The 27,355-nt window shown below is 44.9% G+C and overlaps 1 protein-coding gene across 12 annotated transcripts in view; it reads right to left on the bottom strand.

Moving 5' to 3' along the window:
* PROM1 (prominin 1) overlaps nucleotides 1-27,355 on the bottom strand; it is an 85,386-nt gene that overhangs the window by 8,180 nt on the left and 49,851 nt on the right. For all 12 annotated transcript variants that reach the window (XM_039838141.1, XM_039838137.1, XM_039838140.1 and 9 more), the window contains 14 exons: nucleotides 25,186-25,306; nucleotides 23,285-23,348; nucleotides 21,933-22,022; nucleotides 18,182-18,399; nucleotides 16,655-16,729; nucleotides 14,645-14,708; nucleotides 11,706-11,865; nucleotides 9,044-9,196; nucleotides 7,895-8,018; nucleotides 6,394-6,497; nucleotides 4,817-4,901; nucleotides 3,068-3,214; nucleotides 2,383-2,454; nucleotides 1,215-1,307 (listed from right to left, as the gene is read on the bottom strand). In XM_039838141.1, coding sequence (XP_039694075.1) covers nucleotides 1,215-1,307; nucleotides 2,383-2,454; nucleotides 3,068-3,214; nucleotides 4,817-4,901; nucleotides 6,394-6,497; nucleotides 7,895-8,018; nucleotides 9,044-9,196; nucleotides 11,706-11,865; nucleotides 14,645-14,708; nucleotides 16,655-16,729; nucleotides 18,182-18,399; nucleotides 21,933-22,022; nucleotides 23,285-23,348; nucleotides 25,186-25,306 — 1,570 coding nt within the window. The remainder of the gene's footprint in view (nucleotides 1-1,214; nucleotides 1,308-2,382; nucleotides 2,455-3,067; nucleotides 3,215-4,816; nucleotides 4,902-6,393; nucleotides 6,498-7,894; nucleotides 8,019-9,043; nucleotides 9,197-11,705; nucleotides 11,866-14,644; nucleotides 14,709-16,654; nucleotides 16,730-18,181; nucleotides 18,400-21,932; nucleotides 22,023-23,284; nucleotides 23,349-25,185; nucleotides 25,307-27,355) is intronic.

The raw sequence follows: 27,355 nt of genomic DNA, 5'->3' as shown, positions 1-27,355 counted from the left end.
AGATTTGGCCCAGAGGCCGCAGTTTTCAGGGCCATAGTGCATTAACCCCTGGTTTAGATGGCAGGTCACAACTTGCCTATTTGTAGACAGGCTGCCCAGCTCTGAAAAGGCCAAAGGGTCCTGTGTCTACTTGAAGGAAGGCATTTAAGGAACATGCAGAAAACAGCTTAGAATGTTAACAAATTTGTGCTGGGCATAAATAAGTGTAGCAGAGAATTGTGGTGAGCATTGCGTACAGATTAAGAAAATTCGATAGGACTTTGTCAATAATAAAGTAGAAAGTCGGAAGAAAACAAGAGAGATAGAAACAGAGAGACAGAGAGAGAGAGAGAGAGAGAAAACTAGTTCTGGAAGGTTCTGAAGTTGGAGTCAAGTGGGCTAATATGCTTCTCCGAACCTGAGCAAGCTGACCTGTAACCCTGTTTCTCAGTCTTCCCCTTGACAGCTGCAAACGTGACCCCTATAAGCATAATGACAACTCCCCCTGTCTACGGAGTCCCTCTGGCATGCGAGATCCTGCATCTCCAGGCGCCAGGCAGCAGCAAGGCAGGAACCGGTCCCGCCACTTCTTGATGAGGACGCTGACTTTGGAGCGGTGGAAACAGGGTTGGAGACCAGGCCTGCCTGAGTCTAGAGCCCCTGTTCTCTCTTTGCTACGAACTGCCTTTCAGGCATTCAGGGAGGAAGCCGGAAAGCGGGCAGGAGAACAGGAGAAGCAAAGTCAGACAATACGGGAGGGAAGAGAGGCGAGAGGACACGCCCTTCGAGGACAGTGAACAGAGCGACGCGGAGGCCGAGCTGAAAGGGCTTCCCCTGGCCTGCACGTATTTCTTGTCAGGGTTTGGAGGAAAAGAATTTAAGCATGAGTCGGAGCGAGTCCGGAACGGAAACCTCAGCGCCGCAGCCAGGCGCGTGGCGTGGGGGGCTATGAACCCGGGAGGCCACCCCAGAGTTCATCTACGTGTTCACACTCGGGTGAACAAAGAGCAGGGAAACAAGCAGAAAAGGAGGGGTGAAGCTGAAAACTTTGTCTTCTTTAAAGCCCAGCCAGCTATTATCGTTTATTTTAAAAAGAGCTCAATATCTGAACCTGAGGCCCATGGGATGTGAGCTACGCGAGATGCACCTGCAGCCTTAGGCTTAATGAAAGCCCGCCAGGTGTAATGGACTGTGTGCAGCTCACGGGGGAAATGCCAGAGGTGGTTGATAGTTACCATCGATAGTTCCAGAGGTACGACTTGGTCATGGTAAATCCTTCTAATCATCTGTTCGTTTCTTATCAGGGACGATCTCAAGTTTCCTGGGGGCTGCAAAGGGAATCGAATAAAGTCAACACCACTCTTCCGGGCCCGGGAGCACCCTCTCTGAGCCCCGGGTCTCTGGGCAGGGCAGGGCAGTCACGACGTGAGCACGCAGCCCGCCTGGTACAGGGTCGGCGGTGGGCTTGGGAGCCGCGGGGAGGGGCTGCGCCAAGACCCCAAGTCACAGAACCACGAACTGTCCGCAAGAGCCCACGGGGACTCGCTGGCCCTTCCTGAGCTCCTTCCTGAGGCCGCTGAAGTTGGAGTCAAGTGGGCTAATATGCCCACTTGAACTAGTTTTCTCTCTCTCTCTCTCCCTTCCTGAGGCTGCTCCCTCCTCCTCCTCGCCTGACCAGACTCTAGCCACCGTAAAGCCACCTTACCATAGCAGTACCCCCACTTTACATCGAGGAAACCAAGGCTTAACTGCACAATTTTTATTTAATGCACACTTCAGTAGTGTTTGGTACCTGAATGCATAGCAAGCCCTCTGCCCACACCTTACATATGAGGAAACGAGGGCCCAGAGGGGTGACACGTCTGGCCCGAGTCCCACAGGGAGGAAGGGGCTAAGTCAGGGTTTAAATCCTGTTCTTCCTCTGGAGCCCAGGGTCTTCCTCACCGTGCTCTGCTGCTTCTCAGAAGGGACCAGCTGCGGCCATTTAGTCACCATCCGGCAGAGCAGCTGGTGAAGGGGCAGTTTCCGGGGCTGGGATGGTGCCTCTGCCTTTCCTTCCCCACTTCTCACTGGTGACGCAGAGCGCCGCGTGGGGTTCCCCTCTCCTGCCCGCGGTCACCACTCCCCATCCCACAGGGAGAAGGGGTGGACCGGAGCGTGAGCCCCTTGGGCAGGGCGGGGAGGGCTGCGTGCATCCTTAAGCCACCCCGGAAACCGTCGCAGACCAGTGAATGGGCCACGTGGCACGGGGCTGTGGCGCGAACTTTAAACAGGCACAAGAGAGGCGGTTTTAAAGGAGAGGCTCCTCGTGGCATAAGGAATCTCTTCAGCAGCCTCCCTAAGAATCGGATTGACATTTGCCATCTGCAACAACTCCCACGTTTAACCAGTGTTCGAACTCACCAATTGATTGGCTTTCTCTTGTAGGACATCTGCAAATAATAAAAGATTCACTTTTGTGGGTGCTTTAGTTGTCTAGAAAAGAGATGGGGAAAAAAAAAAACAACGTGTCACGGATATGGGATTTGTAAACCTTAATAACACCTAACAGGCAACAGAGTGAACGCGGGTCCACAAAGCAAGGTGGGAGAAACTCGGAGATGGGTGACAACATCTGCGTTCTGATTTATACACGTAAAACCATATTATTCAACCATAACAATAAAGGAAGAACCGATGGATACGTGCTATAATGTTTACGGATCTCAAAAACTGTAGGCTGCAGTGAGAGGGACCAGTTCACGCCGTTAAACACAAAATGTCATGTACTGGATCATTCCTCTCGGATGAAATATCCAGAATGGGCACATTCATAGAAACGGAACACACTCTGGTGGTCGAAGCGGGGAAATGAGGGGCGACTGCTTCCCGGGGACGGGGCTTTGTTCTGGGGGGACGAGATGCTTCGGGACGAGGCAGAGGTGGCGGTTTCCCGACACCGTCAATGTACTAAATGCTAGTGAACTGCTCCCTTTAAAATGGTTACTTTTACGTTATGTGAATTTCATCTCAATAAAAACAGAAAGAGAAACACATATCCATGCTCTAATTGTCCCCAAAAGTTCAAGCGGAAGCACAGAAGTCCTACCTCAGCCAAGTAAGCGTCATAATTTATTCTATCTACGCCTGAAGAAACGAAATCCATGAGACTTCTTCTTCCCGCGTCGTCCAGCAGAACAATGTTATCAATCTTTATGTTGAGATTGTCAAAATAACTGTTTATGTTCTCGGTGTACTGCAGGATTAAAAGAAGAGTTATGAATATGTCCAGTCTTCTCCCGTAATGTCACACACTTAATGTTTTTAAAGAGCAATGAAATGACACAGGACCAAAAAAAAAGCATCGCGGCACCTGACCATGCTTTTCCTGCGTTCTTTTCTCCCCTCCGCCTCCCCCGCCATAACTCTTTCCCCATCTCCCTGCCTCCTCCTTCACGCCCTGCGCCAAGCACTATGTGAGGAGGTGGGGTGCAAAGCAAAATAACATTGCGCCTCTGCCCCCAAAGACCTCAAAAGGAAGAGAAGAGGCAGTGCCATGATGAAGGCACAGGAACGGCATCAGGACACGGGGTGGGGGGTCAGGGAGAACCCTCCAAGGCAGGAAACTGGGGGAGGGCAACAGAGAGGAAATGGCTTTTGCGTGAGTCTTGAGAAACAGAGAGGCAGAAAGGGACTCGGTCGTCTGCATCCCAGGAAAGGAGGTCGGGAGACACGAGATTCCGGGTCGCTGGCTGGGGCTGGACTGAGAGCCAGTCCTGCAGAGCTTGCGCGGCGCTCGGCAGCCCTACTCTCCAGGGTGGACAGAGAAAATGACACGTGGCGTGACGGACGAATGTGTAGAGGGCATCGATTTGGGGCCTGGTCACCAAATTACATTTTCTTTATGCCACGTGCAAGGACCATTTAAGTGAGACTATCGACACGAAATTCGTAAGCCACTTCCAGATAAACCTCTTCGTATATGAAAATCATCAGGCCACCGCGAAGTCACGGTACCTCCGGGAGACTTTCGCGACACCTCCGTGGGAAAGTTGTTGGGTTTGGGGAACGACTTCCTCCCTCGGTCTCCCTTGTCATCTGCTTCCACCGTGAAAGCCCAGAAGAAAGCAGCTTCCTTCGATTCTTTCCGACGTGGCTGAGAAGGCCAGCTGGCCTCCAGGAAGGAGGCTGTGGGGACAGCCTGGGCTACTGGCACCCGAGACCTGGGCAGCTGAAACTCTCTCGCTCCCTCTTCCAGGCTTCAGGCTCTGCAGGAGCCTCTCCTCAGAGTCTTAAGACTCAAGACTTGGGCGTGGGCTTGGGCAAAGGGGCAGGGGAGGTCACTCCGTTCCCTCTACCTCCATCTCTCGCCGAGGACCAGCGGAGCTCAGAAGCGCCCACCCCGGAGTCCTGGGGCCACCACCACCATTCGTAAGGATCATGATGGCGTGGGCCACAGTTCTCGTTGCCTCTTCCCCTCTTCAGGGACCTGGCAGAAAAAGGGGGCCGGGCTTGGGACCCAGCGTCCCTGGGAAACAAGTAGGGTCTGTTCCTCTAGGAACGCTGACTCTCAGTGAGAGAGAGTCTTTCCCTGTGAGTGTCCTCAGAGACCCCTTTTGGGCATCTTGCATGACGTACCAAAGAAGCTCCTGACTTAGGAAAGACAACTGTTTGGGGGTGGTGGCGATGAACGTGTTTTGGAATTAGACAGAGGTGAGGGTTGCACTACCTCGTGGATGTAGAAAATATCACTTTAAAAGGGTTAATTTTGTGTGAATTTCACCTCAGTTTAAAACCACACACACACTGGATTTTATAAAGAAATACATCAGTTTCATGACCGGTTCTAATTACTTACCTCCTGAATGTTGAGATATTCACTGATATTGTAGCGGTTTTCCAGCTTCAGTGTGGCATATATGCCTTTATTTTCTTTGCAATCGCTATGGGAATAAATGGAATGATCATGACCCAGACAGGCAGCTGTGGCTACCTCTGCCCATTGCTAAGTATGAAGAGAAAAGTTAACTGTCCATCTTTGTTTAATCTGTGAACATAGTGCAACCGGGTACTAGGCAGTCACCAGTGGCCACCCCACTTCGTTCCCCACTTTACTAAAAGTCCAATTTAGGGAATAGATCCAGTAAGTTGAGTAAATATGTTCTCTCTGTCCACTTTGTGTTCTTTCCAGTGCTGTGGGGGATGACACGTTTACAAATTGGGAAGAAATAAATCCCCATTTTAAAAAAAACCCATAACAAAACTTGCTAAAAAGGGGTGTGTTGCAAGGCACACCATGGGCTTTATTAAGAGATTCTGTCAAGCCTCTTTCAGACCATCTCCCTCCGTGGTTCCAGGGCTGAGCTCGACAGACAGTCGGATGTGCATTCTGATGGCAGGATGGAGGCGGGGAAGGGGCTATGGACATCCAGCTGGTCAGGACCCCTTGGCTAGAAATCTAACTTGGCCTCAGCTCTTTGTCCTTTCCTAAAACGGGGACAAGGCCTCCTTTCCTGAGCTAAGAAGGGGAGGTGTCATCTGATGCACATCCCTACCACTTCTTGGGAGTGTCCCCTCCTTGTCCTGCAGCCAGAGCCCTCCAGCCCTGAGGGATGCCTGGGAGAAGCAGCTTTCCCGCACCCCTAGGAGGTGTGACACTCCTCTCTAGGGAACCCGAGCAGGCTAGTGTTGTAGCAACAGAGGGCTCGATGCACGAACCGTTGCGGGGAACAGTGGACGGTACAGGAGCCAGAATCACCAAGAGCTAGGACGGTTTAATCATGCACAGACACTCCAACGGACTGATAATGTCTGCCTAGAACACGTTGAGAAGAATCTGGAGACTCTCCGGGCTGAGCAGAAGACCACAGCTGATCACCAATGCCCGCCGTGACAGCGAGGCGCGAGAAGGGTGGGTGCATGTGCCACTCATTTGCTGTCTCCACCAGAAGAGATGGGGAGCCATCGAAACAAAGAGGAAGTGGACTAGCCCCGGATCACAGAGCCCCTGGTGGCCAAGCCAGGACTGGAGCCCAGGCAGCCTGGCCGCACAGCCCAGCCTTTGGCACATCTGTGGCTTGGACCCACCCACTGAATTCTTGTTACGTGGCATTTACTTGGCAGTAGGGTGATTACTGAGCAAGAGTTTTCATAGGATCCCATTAAGGCACCTTAGGGTCACCTTAACCAGTGAGTCCTAGGGGATCATTGGACAGAGGGACCTTGAGACATCATCATTTCAAGGTCTGGAAGGCTTTCAGAAGGATTATCTTTTAGGTCTTATTTCTACTAATTCTTTGCTAAGACTAGAGAACAGCTTAACTCTGAAATTGGAAAGTCTTATCATTAAGGTTAAAGACACTTGGAGAGCAAAATTCTCATTCTGGAAAACCAACATTTGAAGTAGCATAAAAAGTGTAATGCAATTATTTATACCTGTATATTTGTCCAAAAGTAAGATTGATATCCGGTTTGTTAAATATTATGCCTGAGAGGTAGTATTTCCAATTCTCATTTAGTAAATACGGTGTGTCCAAAACCTAGAACAAATTTAAAAACTTTTAAAGACAGTTTTACACTAATAGGCATACATATAATAAAATGAATGCTCTGTTAAATATATTTTGGAGATTTATATATCATGATTTTCCTCATTGATTTTCAGTTTTAAACTAGAAAATAATAATGTAATTGGATTAATCCATTGACCACTGGGTAGCATCAGTAGAAATTACTGCAAAAATTTTTTTTTTTTTGGAGAACAGTACTTTTTAGTCAAACGAACACATTAGAAATGGGAGAATTTGACTCAGAATAGCCGACAGAAAGCCAGGAGGCAGTTGACCCAGTTCCTTCCTACTTCCCCCTAGACAAAATGAATCAAAACTCACACATCCTCTGACTTCGCATCATATGTATTTAAGATGGGCTAATTACATGACTGCACATGTATCTGAGGAGTGTAAATGGTTTCTAAATATGCCCTACTTTTAAAGTATTTCCTTTTAACGATTTAACGCAGTATGAATGAAGTCCGGCTTATTATATTATCATCATCATTATTATTATTATTATTATTATTATTATTATTATTATTATTTTTATCAAGAGGCCAAATGGAGAGAAGTTGACAAACAGATGCTCCCATTTAATTTTCCTCGACCAACTGAATAATTAAAATCCCATGACGGCAAATGGTTACTTTAAAAGTCATTCCCTTGATTTTATAACAGTTTTGAGTGGAAAATATGTAAGTAAGACAGGAAAACAGAAATATATTTAAAAAAAAAAAACAGAATCTGGAGAAAAACACTGGAAAGACAAAGTGAGAAGACAGACACGTTGACCGAAATGTCCTCCTTCACTAATGGAGCTGAACTGCAAAGTGGTCCCCTGGAGTCTGCAGTAGTCGGTTTTAGAGAGAGAACGTGAGGCTTGAGTTCAGTTTCTGACCACCTCGTCAGACGTCTGCAGGGGACAGCAGCCGTGGCAGACGAGCTGCGTGATTCATCGGTCTCTTTCACTTCAGATTTAGGGCCTCAGACCAACTGTGGCGGCGGCTGCCATCTGGGAAACTCTTTAAAACGTCAGAAACCTCCTGGAGTATGGATGAACCCAGGAATTTATGTTCCGACGTCTCCGGCCACATTTGAGGACTACTGCTCAGGAGAATTTTATCCTCCCCAAATATGACCACCTCCACTGACATGCAGGTCTTAATTCGTGGTTACTGATTTCGGTTACATTAAAAAAAAGGATAAAAGAATTCTATACCCCTACATGTTTTTGTTCTCACAGATAGAAGGAATCTCAACTTACTGAATAAAAACCAAAATGCTCCACTTTTTGCATTGCTCTTGAAGAAACCCACACGTTACGGGGAAATGAAAGGTTTGGCTCAAGCCCTCCAACAATATTCACAAAATAACACATTTACCTGGAATAACTTCCTGTTCTGGTAAGGTTCGCAGACCAATTTTTCCACATTTCCGCCAATAACAAAAGTAAGAACCACAATGATCATCAATAGCCAACAAAAGAGGAAACTGATTCCAACCCCACTAGGAAAAAAAAAAGTAGAAATAAAGTTAAGAATACTACGAGCCAATACTTACTGATTCCACCTATTTAATGTAAAAAAATGGACCTGCGGTCTTCAGATGTCTGTGGGTTAAAAGGGTCAGCTCCTGGGGAGTGAAGACAGAAAGTGGTAAGCACTGTGGCCTTCTGTCCCTAGCACATAGTTAGGGAATGGGCATGGCTTAGTCCCTGGCCTACTTGCAGCCCAGAACTGCGGTTCGGACAGGGCTCTGAGTCAGGTGAGTGATCCAAGGCTTTCTGCAGAGGACACAGTGACGGGGAAGGTTCTGTACCCTTGAGAGTCTGAAAGGGGCCAACGTGGCTCTGCATCCAGATAGAGGGTGGAGAGCGGGGTGAGCAGCAGCTCAAGAGGCAGGTAGGCGCCGACGTACCAGTTGGGGCCCGGTGGGTTCAGGGAAGGGAAGCTACTGAGGGGCTGTGAGCACAGCGAGAACAAAACCCAGTTTCTCTCTGAAGAGCGCTCTTGGCAGCGCCTGATGTCTGGCATGGATAGTCAACTTCTGCTCCGCATCAAGCTTATAGAGTTTCAAAGTGGACAAGCTAGAAATGCATATAGAAACGTGTCTGACACCAGGTCAGTCTTCAACAAGTATCTGGTGAATGAATAGTTGGGTGGATGGGTGAGGGAGGGAGGGAGAGAGAGAGGGTGGATGGATGGATGGATGGATGGATGGATGGATATAGGAAAAAAAAAAACAATGGGAATCGAGAAAGCCGACTTGGAAGTAATTTCCTGTGATAGCTGCTTTAAAGATAAACAGTGTGTTTAAACTTGTCAGTCAAAGTGCAACCAATTTAGAGTTTTTATTTTTTTACACGTGATGAAATTTCCCAAACCGACAAAAGTATAGTCACATCAACACACCAACTCCACTGGAACCCAGAGTGCCCAGCCCAGAGGCCACAGGATCCGTGTACCGCCAGAGTCACCTGAATTTCCACCCCCCGCCCCTTCCCCAACATGGCAAGAAAGAGAGAAACTCACGTCATGAGGAAGATGCCCCCGGTGTTGGAGATGCAACCTCTTCTCGTTGGGGAGGCATTCGGGTCATAGCCAAAAATGCCACATAATATGCCCAAGGAATAAAAAGTCGTGACGAGCGTCAGGAAACAGCAGACAACCAAGCTACTCAGCCACCTGGTGAAAGGTTATACATGAAAGAGGTGACATTATAACTCAAAAGCTGTCATACTAGGGCTGGAGCAGTGAAATGATACTTGGCAGTGAAATATTAGATTCCTCTGTTAATTCCTCGGAGGGTGCTATTGTTGTGAAAAGATGCCTTTGCACCCCAAGTCTCCCAACCCGCCAGCCATTTTTATCTTGGTTTTGAAGTGCGGTCACTCCACGGACATGGGATTATGTCTTCCTGCCTTTGCTTTACTCCCCTGGGGCTCACAAGCATGGTTTATTCAACTTCAAGGCCACTAGTAACCATGAGCCTTAAGACTCATGTTCTTTCAAGGTTCCTGATGCTGTCACTGCTTATGATAATGATGATGAGATGGGAACAGATCACAATTAGCCAACGGGGAAGGAAACAGTGGGCTCTTTTCCCTGGTCTTTCTCTGAAATATTTTGTGGTTGCAGGAGTATTTGGGGGACACTGTGTTCTTTACGGAAACAGAAACTCTCTACGTGGTGAGTGTGTTGAATGTTTTAGAATTTTACGAGCATCCTCGATCAAATGCCTGCAGAATGCAAATCTCAATTTGTAATGGTCCCGTGTGACATTCGAGGATAATGGATCCTCAGTTAGTCTTCCTGGCATTCCTGAAATGCTTCCTAACCTTCAAAACGCTAAAAAAGAAAGAAAGAAAAGGAAAGAAAAGGAAAGAAAGAAAGAAAAGAAAGAAAAGAAAAAAAGAAAAAAAAGAAAAAGAAAAAGAAAAAAAAAAAAAAAAGAAAAAGAAAAAAGAAAAAAAAAAAAAAAAAAAAAAAAAAAAAGAAAAGAAAAGGAAGGAAGGAAGGAAGGAAGGAAGGAAGGAAGGAAGGAAGGAAGGAAGGAAGGAAGGAAGGAAGGAAGGAAGGAAGGAAGGAAGGAAGGAAGGAAGGAAGAAGGAAGGAAGGAAGGAAGGAAGGAAGGAAGGAAGGAAAAGGAAGGAAGGAAGGAAGGAAGGAAAGAAGAAGAAGAAAGAAAGAAAAGAAAGAAAAGAAAAGAAAGAAAGAAAGAAAAGAAAGAAAGAAAGAAAGAAAGAAAGAAAGAAAGAAAGAAAGAAAGAAAGAAAGAAAGAAAGAAAGAATTTACTTCTGGGACAAAAGCTTCCACTAAAACTTTTCATTCAATTAAGAGCAATCTTGATCATTATAAGAATAGCCACCTGCACCCACTGTGGCATTTTGTTCCAGATACTTACAATTAAATAAGCCATGGAACCCGCCTCAGAAATCGTTTACAGTTAATGCATGCCTCCTCTGCTTAGTGAAATTTCTTTTTAAAATAAGCCGATGAGCTCCAGGCAGGGACAGGTGAAAGGAAGAAGAAGCTGACATGTGACAGATGACTGTACCATTCTTTCCATTTGTGAAACTCTGACCTCTAATGAGATTGTAAATTCATTGAGAAAGGGTCTATCTTATGTTTGTCCCAATATCCACTGGGGTGGCCTAGTCCCGTGGTAGAAAAGTGGCTTGTTGATTACAAGGCAATAATTAAGGGCATAGGCAGATGGAGGTTGAAAACCCACCTCTGCCATGTTGTTGCTGGCCTTACGTGAGTCACTTCATTGCCCAGGGCCTGTTTCCTATAAAACGGAGCTATAAATAGAATACAACCCAGGGGATTTGTGTGACTCTTAAATGAGCATGCAGTGCTTGGTGGGCACACTGCAACTGTCCCCTAAATGCTAGTGATTATTGTTATTATTTATCTTGCGCTCTTGCATAGTAAATAACCCAGATAGGAATGAAAGTCTCCAAATCTCCATGGGTTTGTGGAGTGAGAACAGTTCCATTGGCAGGTCACGGGGCTGAGCCCTTCAAAGAGAAGAGTGACTCTTACATGATCCTCTAAATACTTCAAGTCCCTACATCCTCCCTCCCTAGGACTCAGTCCAAAACATCCACTAGCACCTCCCACGGCCAAACCCCACCATTACCATTTTCTGTAGGGCAAACAGCAGCCGCTCACTGAGCTCTTTGAATAATTTACTGGTTTCAAAGATGCTCTTTCTGTAGGAACCAACCTCTCCACCTTTATTGAATAAACCGATGATGAAAAGAATATTTTCACCCAAATGCCCTTGCCCTTCCGTAATCACTTTTAAGTTTTAAAATCCTGTTACGTGCTTTAGATAAAAATAACAGTTTCTAGAAGCCACCAAGGTCATTGAAATGACAAATTATTGAAAATTTGGCTTGAGAACTTTCAATCTTCATATTTAGAAAAATTCAAAAATTTGCACGTCATCCCTGTGTAGTGGTATACTACCCTTTTTCATATAGTTTCAAATTTAGTCTGTGTCTTAACGAAGCGAACACTACAACTTTTTTAATGAACATAAACTACGGTCGAACACGCATCGGGTTATGGCCTCTTTGTACAATTTGCTCTCATAAGATTATCTTAGTCATAAGGTCAAATTTTTACCCGAATCCCATAGCATGGTTCTCTCTCAGAGTTTGCCAGCCCAAAGGAGGCACTCACCTGTATGAGTCATATTCTTTCAACTTGCGTAATTTGTTGTAGATATAACTTTCAACGTAATTAATGGGATCCATGAAACGTGACAGCTTATTCTGAATAGAAATCTGTTCATTTTTTTGTTTGATATCTAAACCAATGGAATTCAAGGTACTTTTGATATCTGAAAACAAAGATACCTCAGTCATGCATTTTCAAACAGACAGGACACAGACACTTGGTTTTGGACTCAATCTGAAAAACTTGAACCGCTTTTCGTTTTTCCCACATAATGTATGTGTTTAAAATATGAAAAGGTTCTGTGACAAACATGAATGTAGCCAAGACCACCAAAAGGCAATTACTTAACAAAACAGTAAGCTATGAGTGCTGATTTTAATGATATGGTACTGAAATCAAGCCAGAGTTTTCTTTTGCTTATTTCACTTAAAAAAAAAAAGAAGAAGAAAGAAAGAAAGAAAAAAAAAATCAGTTGATTAAAATGGACTGTGTACCTACCCTGGGCCGGGCACTTTTATCAGTATTGACTCGTTTACTCCACTGAGGTAGATATTCTTACTCCCATTTGACTAGCCGTGACCTTGAGGCTCACAGTGGTTAAATGCTTGCCCATATGTCTCCTTTTCAGAAAGCACTAGAAATGGGATTGAAACTCGGGTTTCTCTAACTCTAAAGTTAAAAGTCATCCATTAAGTGACTTTGGAAAAATAATTTTATAACATAATGAATTATTCCTCCATCTAAGAAATGGCATTCAGGAGCACAGTAATTCTCCAGGACCGAAGTGTTTGCACCAGCGACTCCGGGTGACATTTCTGTTCGATTTTTGTTGGCTCGTACAAACTGACGCGTGGTGAAGTACATACGTGTCTCTTACATGCAAAAAGCGACGCTGTTCCCAGGGGTCAGACTGATCCATGAATATTCATCCTGATCTTTCAGAGAGGAAATAAGTTCTAGTTTTCTGGAAAGTGCATGCCTATCATGACAGGTCCTGGGATCAAAGCTACCCAGGGTGCAGGGGGGTCACCTGGCCCAACACTGACACAAGGTCTGAAGTCGGCATTACCCACAGCGTGGTCCAAAATGGAACTACGTAGAAAGGAGGGACTCTTCCGCGGAGTGGGTCATTTTTGAGATATGAAATCTTGAGAGCTTACAAGAGGCGGCTGTTTTTACCCAGCGGCTCTATGCCCCCTCCAAATAGCTTATGTGCCGGAGGAGGTGACTCGAGGGGCCTGTGTTTTAACTCTGGGATCTCTGGAAGTTTGAGACTCTCCCCCTCTCCTAGATACAGTTCCCTAAACTCGGAATCGGGCCCTTCTGCTTTTCAGGCTGTCCTGCCTTCCCACACAGCACGACTCCCCGGCGTCGCCAGCTCTGGGGACTCCATACGTGCCTGGCGCCTGGCGCCCTCTCCCAGCAAATACCTTCTTCAGGCTTCAGTTTAGATGCTGCTTCCTCCGGGAAGCCTTCCACGACCCCTGCCCCACCTCGATCCCCGGCACGAACCTCATCATGGCACCAGAGCGGGATAAATTACATCTATGTACACGCCCGGCCGAAGGGCAGGCAGGGGTTGTGACTTGTTCATCTCCCATCCCCAGAGCCCAGCAGAACCTGGCACACAGTAGGCACTCAAAGTACGTGTGCAGAGTAGGACGAATGATCAAATCATGAGAGCTAAGTGTTTCTGTTCATTTTGGAAGGACATGAAAATAAGCGATAGTCTGGCTGACGGAGTGGCACTCGGCCAGACCTGGGAAAACTCTGGCTTGTGTTTAGGCAGTGACACGGTGTGCAGCGGGCCCCGCTCACGCAGACCGGACACCTCGCTTGGCTAGACTTACGGGGGAGGGCTGCACGTACCGGCAGAAGAGGTTCAGGAAGGGGAGACAGAGAAAGTAAACACAGAGATTAGTAAGCAGGAGGCTACCAGACATACCGCACGTGTTAGCCTTCAGACACTAGCATAGGGAAACATGGACTCTGTCTTTAATACCTTACTATTTTCCAGAAGAACCTTAAACAAAAGGGGACCCATAACACTTCTAAAGCATTATGTAGTAGGACAAAATACTTTTCACCCAAAGTCTTAATAGATCGAAAGATCCCTAATTAAGGGAAGAAAAGCAAATACCTCTGATACGATATTTTAAAACCACTTGGTCAATACAAAAAATAACTGAGATGATGATTTTTTTTTTTAAAAAGAGAAGACAATCTTACATAGCTTCAGAGATTTCTCCTCCTTAGTAAACAACCCCAATTCATCCCCATTCCTCCACAAAGGACTGTTTATACTGCATTCTTCCTCTGTACATTCAGCCCGGGGAACGTAACCTAAATACGTGATTCGATCATTTTGGACCCACAGAACTCACTCAGCATCAGTTCTGTCTCCAAAATTGTAAGCGTCCTTAAGAGCCTAAAATACTGTTACGTCAGCATCAGAGGACAAATGACAAAATAAAACTGTACACATAGCATTCCTTAAAAAAATAATTTTAAGTTTCTTTTTAGAAAATGTAATAATCTACGGTTCCTACCACCCCCACCCCCACCCCGCCCCCAGTGGAAACAATCAGAGCATGACTTTCCAAACTATGGCTGCTGTTAGCTCTGAAAGCCTGCGATGAGGGCCAGCCACCACAGTGAGGCCACCACAGCGAGGCCACCACAGTACGGCCCTCGGCCTCACAGCTTCCGGCCAGCAGGGTGACATTAATCTGTGTTCAACAGGAAGATTATTACTTTTTTAAATTTACATCACTGTATGGAGGCGGCACAATTGAAAAGTTCTGATATTTGTTTAGTGTTCTAGGTTTTGGTGAGAGAATTTTTAAGAAGAAAATGTATTCTTAGTCATACATTTCTTTGCTCTAACCATGCTAATTCTTAACAAAGAGAAATACAAGATCATTTCAAACTGTGAATCTTACCTAATACTATGTTCGTGGTTTGGTTTTGCACCATCTCAGGTATGTCATCAAAGGCTTGATAGCCCTAAAAAATAGTTCAAAATAAATGGATGTATATAGTAAGTAGAAGAGCAGTTAACCAGCACTCATGTGTGTGGACAGGGGCCAGGGATGCTAATAAATATCTTAACAATGCACAGGACAGCCCCCACCACAAAGAATTCACCAAACTCGAGGTGTCCGTAGTGCTGAGGTTAAGAAACCCTGATCAGTACGATGTACCACGTGCACATATAAATTCATATCTAACTCCTATACATGAATTTCTAAAGACAGAATCTTATTTTCCAATGCAATTACAAAATAAACTGGGGGATCTAGTCTCACAGAAAACAATAATGTCCTAAAATGCAGCTTATAGAAGATACAAATTGTGGAGGCTGCAATGAAAACAAAGTAGCCATGCCAGGCTAGACCACATGACAGGCAAGTGTCATCATTGCCAAGTGACTCAACTACACATCCAGCCTTTCCTCTGGAACGGGTTTAATGTCTGTTTCTTCACTGCCAGCTGGTGTGTTCAGCCATCTGTGAGGGAACACGGTAGCAATTATAACCTGTTCTGAACTGAATGTCTGTGTCCCCCCAAAACGCACGTGTTGAAATCTTAACCCTCAAAGTGATGCTGTTAGAAGGCTGGGTCTTTGGGAGGCGGTTATGTCTTGAGAGTGAAGCCTCGTGAGCGGGATTAGGGCCCTGATGAAAGAGTTCCCAGGAAGCTCTCTCTGCCATGCAAGTTGTCAGCGAGGAAATGGCAGTCTGCAACCTGGAAGGGGTCCCTTGCCCGAACCTGACTGTGCTGGCTCTCTGATCTCGCTCAGACTCTTCGCTGCCAGAGTTTTGAGAAATAAATTTCTGTTGTTCATAAGCCATCCAGCCTACGATAGTCTTTTCTAGCAGCCCAATCCGAGCTGCAAACTTCATAATGTTTATGGTCCCAGGCAAGTTCCATTTTAGCCTGGCAAGAGTGATGCTCTATAAAGAACATCCTCAACTTCTGTTTTTTTTTTCAAAGGTGACTAAGCCACCCAGGACACTGGAGCTCGTGTTGGTTTTCTGTACACCTGATCCCTCTACCTTTACCTGTGTTAGGACTTGTGGAGGTCACCCCTCGAAAAAGGTTTTATGGCTGGAAGGAGCCTCACAGATCTCTTAATTCAATTCCTTTATTTAGCAAACCTGGTGACATCAGAGTCTAAAAAACTAAGAGTTTGTTCAAGGGGATATGTGCTTTGCCTCTATGTAAATGAGTTTAATAGACATTTGATGATTTTTATATCCGTGCTAAAAGACACAGGATCCAGAATTAAAAATATTCACTCCCTTCCTGAATCGCAATCTACAAAGAAATATTTACTGTGCACTCAATATCCTGGTTGAATAAATAGCAATAATTAGTAGGTTATCAGGAAGTCAGTGGAACAACCCAGACATTAAAGCAGTAATTACCGTTATGAGGAACTTAACAACAACAAAAAAATACTTGCTATGTTGTAAATTGCAAAGCTTAAAGAGCTAGCACCTAGTAGCCTAAACCTAGGCAAGAGAGGAGAGAGATAAGTGGGCTGGGTACCCCACACAGCATGTGCGAATGCGGGCAAGTAGGAAGAAACAAAACCAACATGGCCGACTCCCAGGCAGAGAGGGAGAGCAGCTTACATCAGGATCAGTCTGGGGCCCGGCACCACGCCCATCAAGGTCCAAGCCCCAGGAAGACAAGATCATGCTTTCTTTTTTAAATCTCTTTTGGTTCTAGCATGGTGTTTGGCACATAAAAGATGCTTAATAAAATATCTTGAATCGAAATGACGGACAAAGTTACTTGGAAGTTAACAGTTATTACCTTTCTTGGCATCCCTCTCCAGAATTTGCTTTTTTTTTTTTTTTTGGCTGTTACCAATTTTCTTATGCACTAGTCTACTCTTGAAAATGATGTAAAAGCTACTGTATTTTTTCCAAAAAAAAACATACCTTCTGGACCAGGCTAGACAAATCTGTTTGAAGAACATGATTAACATTATCAAGTTGATTATCCAACAATGGAATCTGAAAATTTATAAAAACAAAATATAAGGCAAGGTAGTTATGCCCAAAATAATTTGTCATAAAAATGAGAGTTATCTTATATCCAAGTTCCAAGGCCTGTATATTATAGGGTATGATCTAAATTTCTTTTGAACAATAGAGTATTGTTTGGGGAAAATACATTTAGTTTCAGAATGGCCTCTAAAAGCACTAATTTTTAGATGTTTGGCGGTCTCCTGCTACAGTTAGGTCAAAATGAGGGAAAGGAATTAGACACAGATGGATTATGTGTGACCTCACAATTTCAGGTACCGAATATTGTCGAATAAAGTTGTAAACAACCTTTTTAAAAACACATTTAAAAGTAATATGGTCAGTGGTTATATCGGTGAGTGCTCTAAAATAAATTTTTCATTTTATATTATAGAATGATTTAAAGTGTTCCATGTCTTACCAATGCTGGGACAAATATCATGGTCTCCTGATACGCTGTACTGAGAACAACACTTTTGTGATACCCCTGATGTATATGAACAACTCAAATCTAATCGTGAGGGGATATCAGACAAACGTAAATCGAAGGTCGTTCTATAAAATAAATGGCCTGTGGTCTTCAAAAATGTCCATGTCATAAGAAAAAGACAGACTGAGAAACTGTTTCAGATTCAAGACACTAAAAAGACATGACAACTAAAGACCATGTATAATCCTGGACTCGATCTTAGACTGGAAAGAGAAAAAAAAAAAAAGTTATAAGGGAATTTTTAGAAAAATTGGCAAATGAATATAAACTGCGGTTTAGATGATAGTATTAGGTCAATGATATATGTTCTAATTTTGGTAATCGTATAGTGGTTATGTAAAGTTAGGAAATATTTAGGAGTAAAGGATATAATGTCTGCAACTTACCTCCAAATGATTGAGAAAAGAGGAAAATGCGTATTATTTTATGCATATAGGTGATAATATAAATACATAGACGATAGATATACATAGATGGAAAAATGGACAAAATGATATGGTTTAAGCATATGGAGCAAGATGCTGATAATGGGTAGATTCGGGTGAAGAATACAGACAGGGATTCCTTGTAAAATCTTGCAAATTTTCTGCATGTTTAAAAGTACATCAGAATCAAATGTTACTCCCAAAAGAACTTGATCTCAAACAATTTAAGGGCGTATGTGGTTAATCAACCGGGCACATCATTTCAAAATATATTTTAACTGTTAAAGGTCTGCAAACATGCATTCTGCTTCCTTTTTTCTTTTTTAAAGGTGAATTTGTTCTGATATGTTTTGCCCAGTCAATCACAGAGAACTCTCGAGAAAGGGTTTCTCATTATTCCTTCTCTCCTGCTGCGATTGGGTAATCAGGAAGGCGGGCAGAGACCCAGGCCCCTGTGCCCCCGATCGGGGTACCCAGCTGTCCCAATGACACCACCCACCCCCACAGCAAGGTCCGCCTCCTCACCTTTCCCATGTCAGTGTTGTTATCCAGCTGGTTTAGAGTCATTGAGATCTCGTTGCAAGTGGTGGTTATTGGAGGTATAGAGCACAGGGGGTCACTGAGTGCCTGCTCCAGGTCCGTTTTAACGTCACTCAGGCTGGTGTCGAGTTGTGCAATTGATTTTTTCAGGTCCTTTAAGGCATTGTTCGTGTTCGACAGGGCTTCTTTGGTCTCTTTGATTACTGTAGGAACACAGTCCGCTTCAGAACCACGGCACCTGCTAGACTGCCAGAGGCAAAACCCCTTCTCATCTACGGAAGTACCCTAAATGAACTTGAGGTGAACTTCTAAATGTCACGGGAAGTCAACCAGAGGAGCCTGCTGTGAGGGACAGTCTGAGAGGGAAATACAGGGACATTTGCTGGCCTCCACTGCCAGCTACTCCACTCCGACCAGCTCACCTATTCTACTTGGGAGCCCTTTCAAACAAGAAGCTGGGGCAGGCACCAACCCGGGAACACGTGTGGACACCTGGGCATGGCAGGAACTGGCCGGCATTGGACCAACAGCCTCAGGAAAATGTGCCACCACCCTAGAATTGCCCAGCTTTGAAGAGGTCGGTCCAAACAAGCTAGCATCTTCGACCCCAAGCAGTTTTAATCCACACTGAGAACTGATCACACCCAGACATACTTCTGCTATGGATACTCAAAGAGCTGGATTTAAACACAGAGCAATGGTGACGAGCACAGTTTTGGATTCGGGCCAGTCTACGTGCAGACCCAAGTTTCCCTACGTGCCGTGCCGACGGCATTGCCACCGGAAGCTGATTCCTGAACGTTCTTCAGCAATTTCCTCATCTGAAAATGGCGAAACCACCACCACCACGTTGGTCATGAAATGTGGGCATCGTAACTCCTCAGTGACGGTGAGCCCATCTGTTTTATTCTGGGAGCCCCACAGTCTAGAACGCATTCTTATATTAGAAAATCCCTAATAATTGTTCGCTATCCTGATTTCTTGGGGGTGCAGAGCTCTGTATTCATGACGAAGGAGGTAGCAGGTTACAACTCTTTTCTATGGTGACTTAAAGCCACAGCAGAAAGCAATGTAAAATTGAAATTAGAGGGCATTTGCTTTTTTTTTTGTTAAGCAAATAAGTCTTCTAGGCTCCCAAAACAGATGGGAGAACCGCATTTGGGTGTGGCCAGGAAAAGTGTGAATGCATTTAAAAACTGGTTTCCTCACCTTTCCTGGGCAACCACATACAACTGCAGTGCTACAACAACAAACAACAACAACAACAACATCTTTCCCTCCTACACACACACACTTTAATGCTTCTGTATTGTGAAATCTTGTCAAAAGCCGTTTGCTGTCTCATCTCAGTTTGGCTACTGCTTTGAAACAGCGCCCTTGGCAAACTCCTTCACCTCTGGGGACCTCAGTTTCTTCCTCTGTAAATTAGGAAGCTGGTTGGGTCATCTCCTGGTTACCAGGAGGGTCTGTAATTCTAGACCGTGTCCCGGCAGGTTTGCTCTTAGGAGATGGCATTGCCGATGGCATTGTCGATGTCATCCAAGATGGCACCTCAGCACCCCAGCTTTGATGACACCTGGGGAGGCTTCCAGGATTGGACGGTATGACTGTTGGTCCCCAATTCTATCACCTTTTCTGAACAGAAAACCTTAAAGTCTGCTTCAAACGATCTCTTCTCCTGAATTTTGGTCCGGTTATACCTTAACAATCTTTGAGATTATAATAATATTTAAGACTTTACTCAAGAGTCCCTCTGGGCCTCAGTTTCTCACTCTTCCACCTGTGTACCAGAATTATCAACAAAGAATGGAGCTGGTGCTCCATTCATACTGGAGCCTCAATAAATATCTACCATGGCAAAACCAGAAACAAAGAACAGAGCTGCAACTAGAAACACACAAGAGAACGCAAAGGAACATGTGCCGAAATGCACTTTGCGTCTCTCAACACACACCTCACACCTTCGTGCTGCGTGGATTTCCTCTCGCAGTCCACTCTGACTTCAAGATAAGTTATTTTAAGGCAACAGACGAACAACAACGACAAAAGAATGATGGATGATGAAATAAACTGATGGCCTAGAAAACTGTATGTGCAATTAGGCACTGTCTAGAGACATTGCAGGTTATGGGTACCAATCTGTCAAGTCTCGAAGACCGGGAGGTGGTAAACGCATTTTCCCAAAGGCTTCAAAGTGTTTTATGTCTATGAAATATGTACCGAGCTATAACTCTGGGAGTCATTCCAGGCCTGCCAAGAGCATATATATTATGTATCTGAAGTCAGTGGAAAGACATTTAAGATTCTCAATTTTAGTTAATTAACATTTTACCAGTTCATAACACATTTCCTTTATAGGTCCTGGCCTGCAGCTCAACCATGATTTGCACAAACAAATTTACATGTTTTTGTTATCTCCAAAGGCCACTAAACACATAAGAATTTAAATGCAAAGAAGTTTAAGCAAAAAAAAAAAATTCACCAAAGCAGTTTAGTAAGTACATTTAAGAAGCCCTGACAACTCAGGTTGACTTAAAAAAAAAAAAAAAGAACTTTAACACTAGTATGTGAAGGATTAAAGAGAAAAACAAAATGGATTTTAATTGCCTTTAATCCAAAGACAATTTTAATTCCAACATTAAAACTTGGGCAAACCACGGGGCAAAAAGCACAGGTCCGTGCCGACCGCGCTGCATCATTCATTTACTTTTTCACGGCCTTTTCCTTTACACAGTATCGGAGCTGGAGGAGATTGCGGTGGACCAGTATTCCCAACGCACTGGCCGGTGAGGGGCCAGCACTTGGACCCCGCGATCCTCACTCTCCCTCCAGAGTTAACTGTGCCGTCTTGCCGTGGCATGGACGCACCCTGCATCTTCACACTCTCGAATATACCCCAATATCCTCTAGGACGGTCCGGGCAGTACAGGCCTGATAGTCAGACCGGGATCTGAACCTCAGCTCCGCCACTTCCCAGCAGCCTAAGCTTGGACAAGTTACACAATCTCTGAGCCCTACTGTCTCGAGCTGGTAAAATGCAGGTGACCACACCCACCCACAGAGCTGCTGTGAGCAATGGCGAATGTGAGCAGGAGAAGCCCCCGGTTCATAGCACAGACATTTTCTCAACATTTGGAAGGGCCTGGGAGATCTTTCTTTCATTGAAGTTATATATGAAGTTTATTAAGATCAGTATATCTTATGGTGGCTTCAAATATAGTATGTGTATTTCTACTTTCCAGAAGCTATTCTTTCAGGGGAAGAGGAAAGAATAATCAATAGATCCCAAAGCCTAAAATTCTATAGGTTACTCGTCTTCTATAGTAGAAGTCAACAAGCTTTTTCTGTAAAGGGCCAGACGTTAAACATTTTAGGCCACAGGGCCCCGGCTGTAACCAACTGTATCGTCAAAGCCCAGAAGCAGCCATATATGACATCTCAACAGATGAGTATGTCTGTATTCCAATAACCTGTGTGTACAAACACAGGTAGTGGGCCCCTGCCAAACCCTGCCATTATGACCATTGGTATGACAGCTCTAACACAAGCTTTTTTTAAAAAATAAAGCTATTGGGACACAGTGTGCCTTTACCTGGCCTGTTTGCATGACCACAGATTGTGGCTGTCACCCCAGCCAACGCTCTGGAAAACCAAGAAAAGGGAGAGTGGACCCAGGAAGCCGGAGACTTCTGGGCGGAACATTCTCTCGGTCATTCCTGTCTGTCACAGCACTTACCTTCAACCATGGCCTTGATGTTATCAAGAACAGGGATCACTTTAGGTCTTAGCTGATCGCGAATTCTGCCTCCCAGCAATGATTTAACATCTAAATTCAAAGAAGCATAAGGAAGCGTGAGGGTCGTTCCATGTATTTCTTTGCCTCTTACCACTCATGCCCTTCCCCGTTCGGGACGCCGCCGCCTGGAAAAGTTATCTTTCGTCTCTCCTGCCACGAAATCCCATTTTTATTCTAGACCCCGTGGAGGCATTGGCTCTCGTGTGGAGATTTCTTCCTGCTCGTCAAAGTCCCCACACCGGCTGTGCCCCCGTGAAAGATCAATCACCAGGGACTCAGTATTTAATTGTACTGTACGGTGTCATTCACCTTGGGCCATGACCGCTGTGGCCCTGATCGCTTCAGCTCGACCCGGGTCTCCCAAACCAGGGGGCGACTGATGTTCGGGGCTGGGTAATTCTTTGTTATGGGGCTGTTCTATGCAGTATACAAGTTTTAGCTGCGTCCCTGGTCTCCACCCACAGATGCAGCATCTCTGCCTTCCCATCTTCGCCAGGCCGGGACAATCAAAAAGATCTCCGGATGCTGCCAAATGCTGCCTCGAGGGCGGAGCATCCCGGTGTGAGAATCACGGAGCTCGGCTGTGCGTGAGCTCCCTGCACGCAGGGCACGAGCATGCGGGGACGAGCACACGAGGACGAGCCCGCGGGGACGAGCACGCAGCCATGAGCACGCGGGGGCGAGCACGCGGGGGCGAGCGCACGGGGACGAGCACGCAGCCATGAGCACGCGGGGGCGAGCACGCGGGGACGAGCACGCAGCCATGAACACGCGGGGGCGAGCGCTCGAGGATGAGCACTGCCCGCCCTCCATTTCTTTTCTTTTTATCATCAGCATTCTAATTTAAAATCCACAAAGGTTTTAACTACATATAATATTCCTTGAGCCCTCACACCAACCTCAGGATGTCTTCCCCGCCCCAGTGACAGCTGACATTCAAGCCCGCCCCGCTATTTCCGAAGCCCACTGGTCTCTCGTGGCCTGTTTCTGTCTTAACAGTGAACCTGACAGAGACCGATTTCCTCCCCCACGTGGGGCACGAAGAACAAACGCTTGTGACTGCAAGGAGGCAAAAGCATTCTCACGCTAAACGCTAGGTTTTAATTGTCGAGTAAGGAACTATAAATCGTCAATAACTCTAGGGAACTACGTTTCTGTTTTTCCCCTACAATTCACATGGAACTGCAGAAACAGTACACTTCGTTTCTTAGTCCCCATTTTATGGGAGGCGGCCGTAGCATCTTCCCGCCAAAACATACAAAAAATTTGAAGCAGCTTTAAATTTTACTCACTGTCCAGATCTGAAAATGCCTTTTCCTTAGTGGTGTTATACTGGTCCAGTACATAGTCGATTTGCTGGGGAAAAAAAAAATATATATCTCAAATTAGAACATTTTTAAAAGAAAGCAGGTTCTTAGAGATGTTTATATTTGCTGACACCCAGACTGCTCAATAATACTTCAAAGCTTGTTGGCTTAAGAAGCATGATGCATTACTTCTCAGCTTCTGTGAAGTGGCCACGTGGATTGGTTGGGGCCAGCTTGGCTGGGGACAAATGGACCCCTGCCTCCACATGGCCTCTCATCTTCTAAGCGGCCAGCCTGGGTGTTTTCACGTGGGGTGCTGGCAGCAGGAGACAAGAGTGGACGCTGTAAGGTCTCTGGATGCCTAAGCTCAAAACTAGTGCAAGGTCATGTCTGCTGCAGTCTTTCGGTCAAAGCGAGGCGCAGGGCCAGCGCAGATTTAAAGGGCCGGAAACAGATCCGCTTCGTGAAAGGCAGAACTACAAAGACTCTGTCTGAGGCCATTTGGAACCTGCCACACTAGGACCATTTACTCAGTGGCTGTCACTGAGCTGGCTGTCCCAGAGGCTGTCTGCTCTTCCGTCTGCTGTGTCTTGGCAGCTTTCCCGTGCCCGTCACAACACTGGTGCTATCATTTTTCAATAACTATCGCCAAGCGTCTCCGTGAAAACGTGTCGTTATTTAATTTTTTCATTTCTCCAATTACTAGAGTAAGGTTAAATATATTGCTATGTTTGGAGCCAGTTACATTTCCTCTGTAAAATGACTATTCGCATCCTCTGCCTAGTTGTTTACTGATTTGTTAAGAGCTCTTCATATATTTTCAAGTAGATAAGTTTCCCCTAAAGTCATCACAATCTACTATCTTCCTGAGTTTATGAGAACAATCCCAAAGTTCACCAGCCACGATTGCTATGAATTTAATTTTGCCAACATTTTTTTTTTGGGGGGGGGAAGGGTTTCCCTTTGGAGTCTTCGGAATGATAGATAAAACTGTTATCAATTTTTATTCACAGATTGGGAAACATGAAACATTTCCCTCTCTCAATGGCTATAAAACTATGGATAAAATTAGCTTTTCTAATCTCAATATTAAAAAATGCCTGCATTCTTTGCTCTTTTAGTTCTAACCACATTTTTAAAAAGTAGTCCAGTATTTAACGTGACAGCGTTTTTCAGACCGTGATAAACTTAGAAGAACACGTCGTGCGAGGAGGCCCGTGGGTCCCGGTGGGCTCGTATCCGTGGAGGCTGCCCTTCCCTCCACGGTGGTGCCCATGAGCTCAGCAACATGTGTTTGGGCTGGTTTCCACTCAGACATCTTAAAAAACGATATTCTGAATAGGCAAGATATCAACTTGCTTCTGGAACATAGTAAAAAGGTGCCTTCAGGCCATCCGGTTCTCCTGTCTCAAAGACACTGTGTATGTGTGTGTGTGTGTGTGCGCGCGCACGCATCTGTGCACATGCATGTGTGCGTCCCCTTTCCAGTCTCTACAGTTATTAGCACATGGATGTTTATAAAGGAGAAAGACTTCATTACAAAGGTAACTTCATGCAAACAACGGGGAGTGAACTATATTGCCAAAAAGAAAGGATAATGGCACCCAGAGATTTTTCCTTTTGAAAAACTCATGAGACCATTAAAATGGTTAAGTGCTTTTATAATATGTACGATAATTTTATGTTACACCTCAATAAAATAAAATAACAGCAATTTTGTGCTCTTTTGGAAATCGCTTGCTGGGCCTTTATTCCTTCATCTATGAAATTAAAAGATAGCACCCATCTACATTGATGGGTTTCTAGAAGGTCCTAAGGAAATATACAGGAACTCTGAAAGGCCCCAAACACAAAGCATCATGGGATACACGGGTCGTGGTTTTTACCATTGGAGTTTCGTCCAGGAGAGTCCTCAAGTCTCTGAAGTTGCTGTCTACCAGTTTTTGAGTCTTTTCGATATGGGTCCTCAGGTAGTGGTTTGCCAGAAAACCATAGATGATACCAACGCTGCAGGAAAAGCAAAGAAAGAAGAGCGTTTACCGTGTGACCTTGGGGGACTGGCTGGGTACAGGGCAGCACCACAGAAGGGTTGGAGCAGGGCTTCTGAGAAGAGCCCGGGGTGGGGGGGGGGGGGGGGGTGGCAGGGGGGGGCAGACTCTCTTCCTCACCTGCCCTCTCCACCGCTGCAGCCTTCAGAGACCCCATAATCCACCCACCACCAACCCAGGGGTCAGGGAACAGGACTCAGTCCTCTCAGAGAAGACACATATCCACTAAAGATACATTGTTCTGTTAAATACCGAATCTTATAAAGGGGTCAAAGTTCTTGATAAAGTGTGGAGGGAACAGTAACTAACGAAAGTCACCAGGTGCTATGTGCTGGACAGTGGATGCAGGCACACGCCATCCCCCGCAGCGCACACACAAACACATCCCCTACGCGTACCCCCGCCGCCTCCCTCCCCAAAGAAAACGATCAGGGAAAACATCAAAACGGTAAGACTGGTTTGGGCTTTCTAACGTTTTTGGTTTCCCTAATGGCCTCTGTCAGTTTCTGTATGGTCTGGGTGGAAAAGAAACATGAGTTACTTTAACGTGGAAACGCTATGTGCAAAGCTGCAAACAACAGCGTGCACACTGTATCCTTCCATTTTATGTAAAGCACAAAATCATGCAAAATGACGCTGATAAAAGTCAGTGGTTATATTTGGGGAAGGAGTAGCCAATGATGTAATCGGTGTGTTCACCTCATGGAAACTCATGCGTATGTATTTATGACAAGGACATTTTTCTCCATGGAAAACACATTTCAATGAAGAGTTTCAAAAACACTATATGAAAGTCATCTTGCATGAAAGGCTCCTCTATGTGAAAGCAAAAAACACATTTTTCAAGCCCAAAAAAGTCTACATTTAATCATTCTCAGGGTTTAGTGACTAGTTACTAAGAATCTCCTGTCTTAAATTAATTCAACCGATTGATTTTCTGTGTGTGTCAAAGCCTTCAAACATTAAAATGTTAAATTTAAAATTGCTAATTACCAAGGCTTTGTTGGATTTAGCCACTAGATGGCAGTAAGGAATCACATAAACTCCTAACAACACACTATTTTACCAATGAAGTCCATAACAAAATTGTTAGTTTGTAACCATTCATTCAATGAAAAGTGTGGATAGAACAAGGTTTTGATAGGACAACTTTTTTTTGCAAATAATAGGCAAACTTTGAGAAAAATAATTCTGATGCAGAATATCACTGCTTTGCACCAAAAGCAACATCTTAGGCTTTATGCATTCTTATATTTACAGGTACGGTGGCCGAGTATCCACTTGTGCACCAAAAGTCCCATGTTCCCAGGAAATGGCTCAGTCTTGGGTAAACAGGGACAATCGTTCATCCCATTTACAGTTATGACTCATTCTGAGGAGCACCGGTTCATCACTGGTGTCTAAAAACATTTAGACCCACAGCAATATTACATCAGGTGCAGTAGGGTTTTCAAATCAATCCAAAAAAGACCATAACACAAGGTGTTGTACGATATTCCTTATGTTTAACAAGTTCCAGTGGAACGTGTGCTGGGGTAGAAACGTAAGATTTGGCCACTATGCCACGAACTCATACTGTGTAAACCAAGTCACTTTCCTTTTGAGAGCTTCAGCTAGTGTCACCAAACTGAAAATTAGGTTAGGTAGTGCTTCTCCAGCTACAAAAGAGAGGATTGCACAGCTTCTCTGACATTTTTTTTTTAAGTTTGAGTTCATGTTGACGGTAATCTTTAAAAAAAAAATGAATATTAACACTGCTCTGTGCCATTCTGAATAAACACCTTATGGTCTATTTTTTGTCAGTCTAAGTCTGCACTGGTATTTGCGAGACAGACCTTGTACCATAGCAATAGCAGTTATTAAGCGATGCACTCATCCAAATAAGGCCAAACGACCCAAAATAATGACTTTGGAGCAGTGTGAACAGAAGGAAAAAATGCTGAGTCATAACAATGCATCTGGAGCTTTATGTACCATGCCAAGTTTCAAACATTCATGACAAGTCAGG

The sequence above is a fragment of the Pteropus medius genome, unplaced genomic scaffold (assembly GCF_902729225.1).
Source record: "Pteropus medius unplaced genomic scaffold, Ma_sr-lr_union100, whole genome shotgun sequence".
NCBI classification, from domain to species: Eukaryota; Metazoa; Chordata; class Mammalia; order Chiroptera; family Pteropodidae; genus Pteropus; species Pteropus medius.
This window is presented reverse-complemented; position numbering and strand designations above follow the sequence as displayed.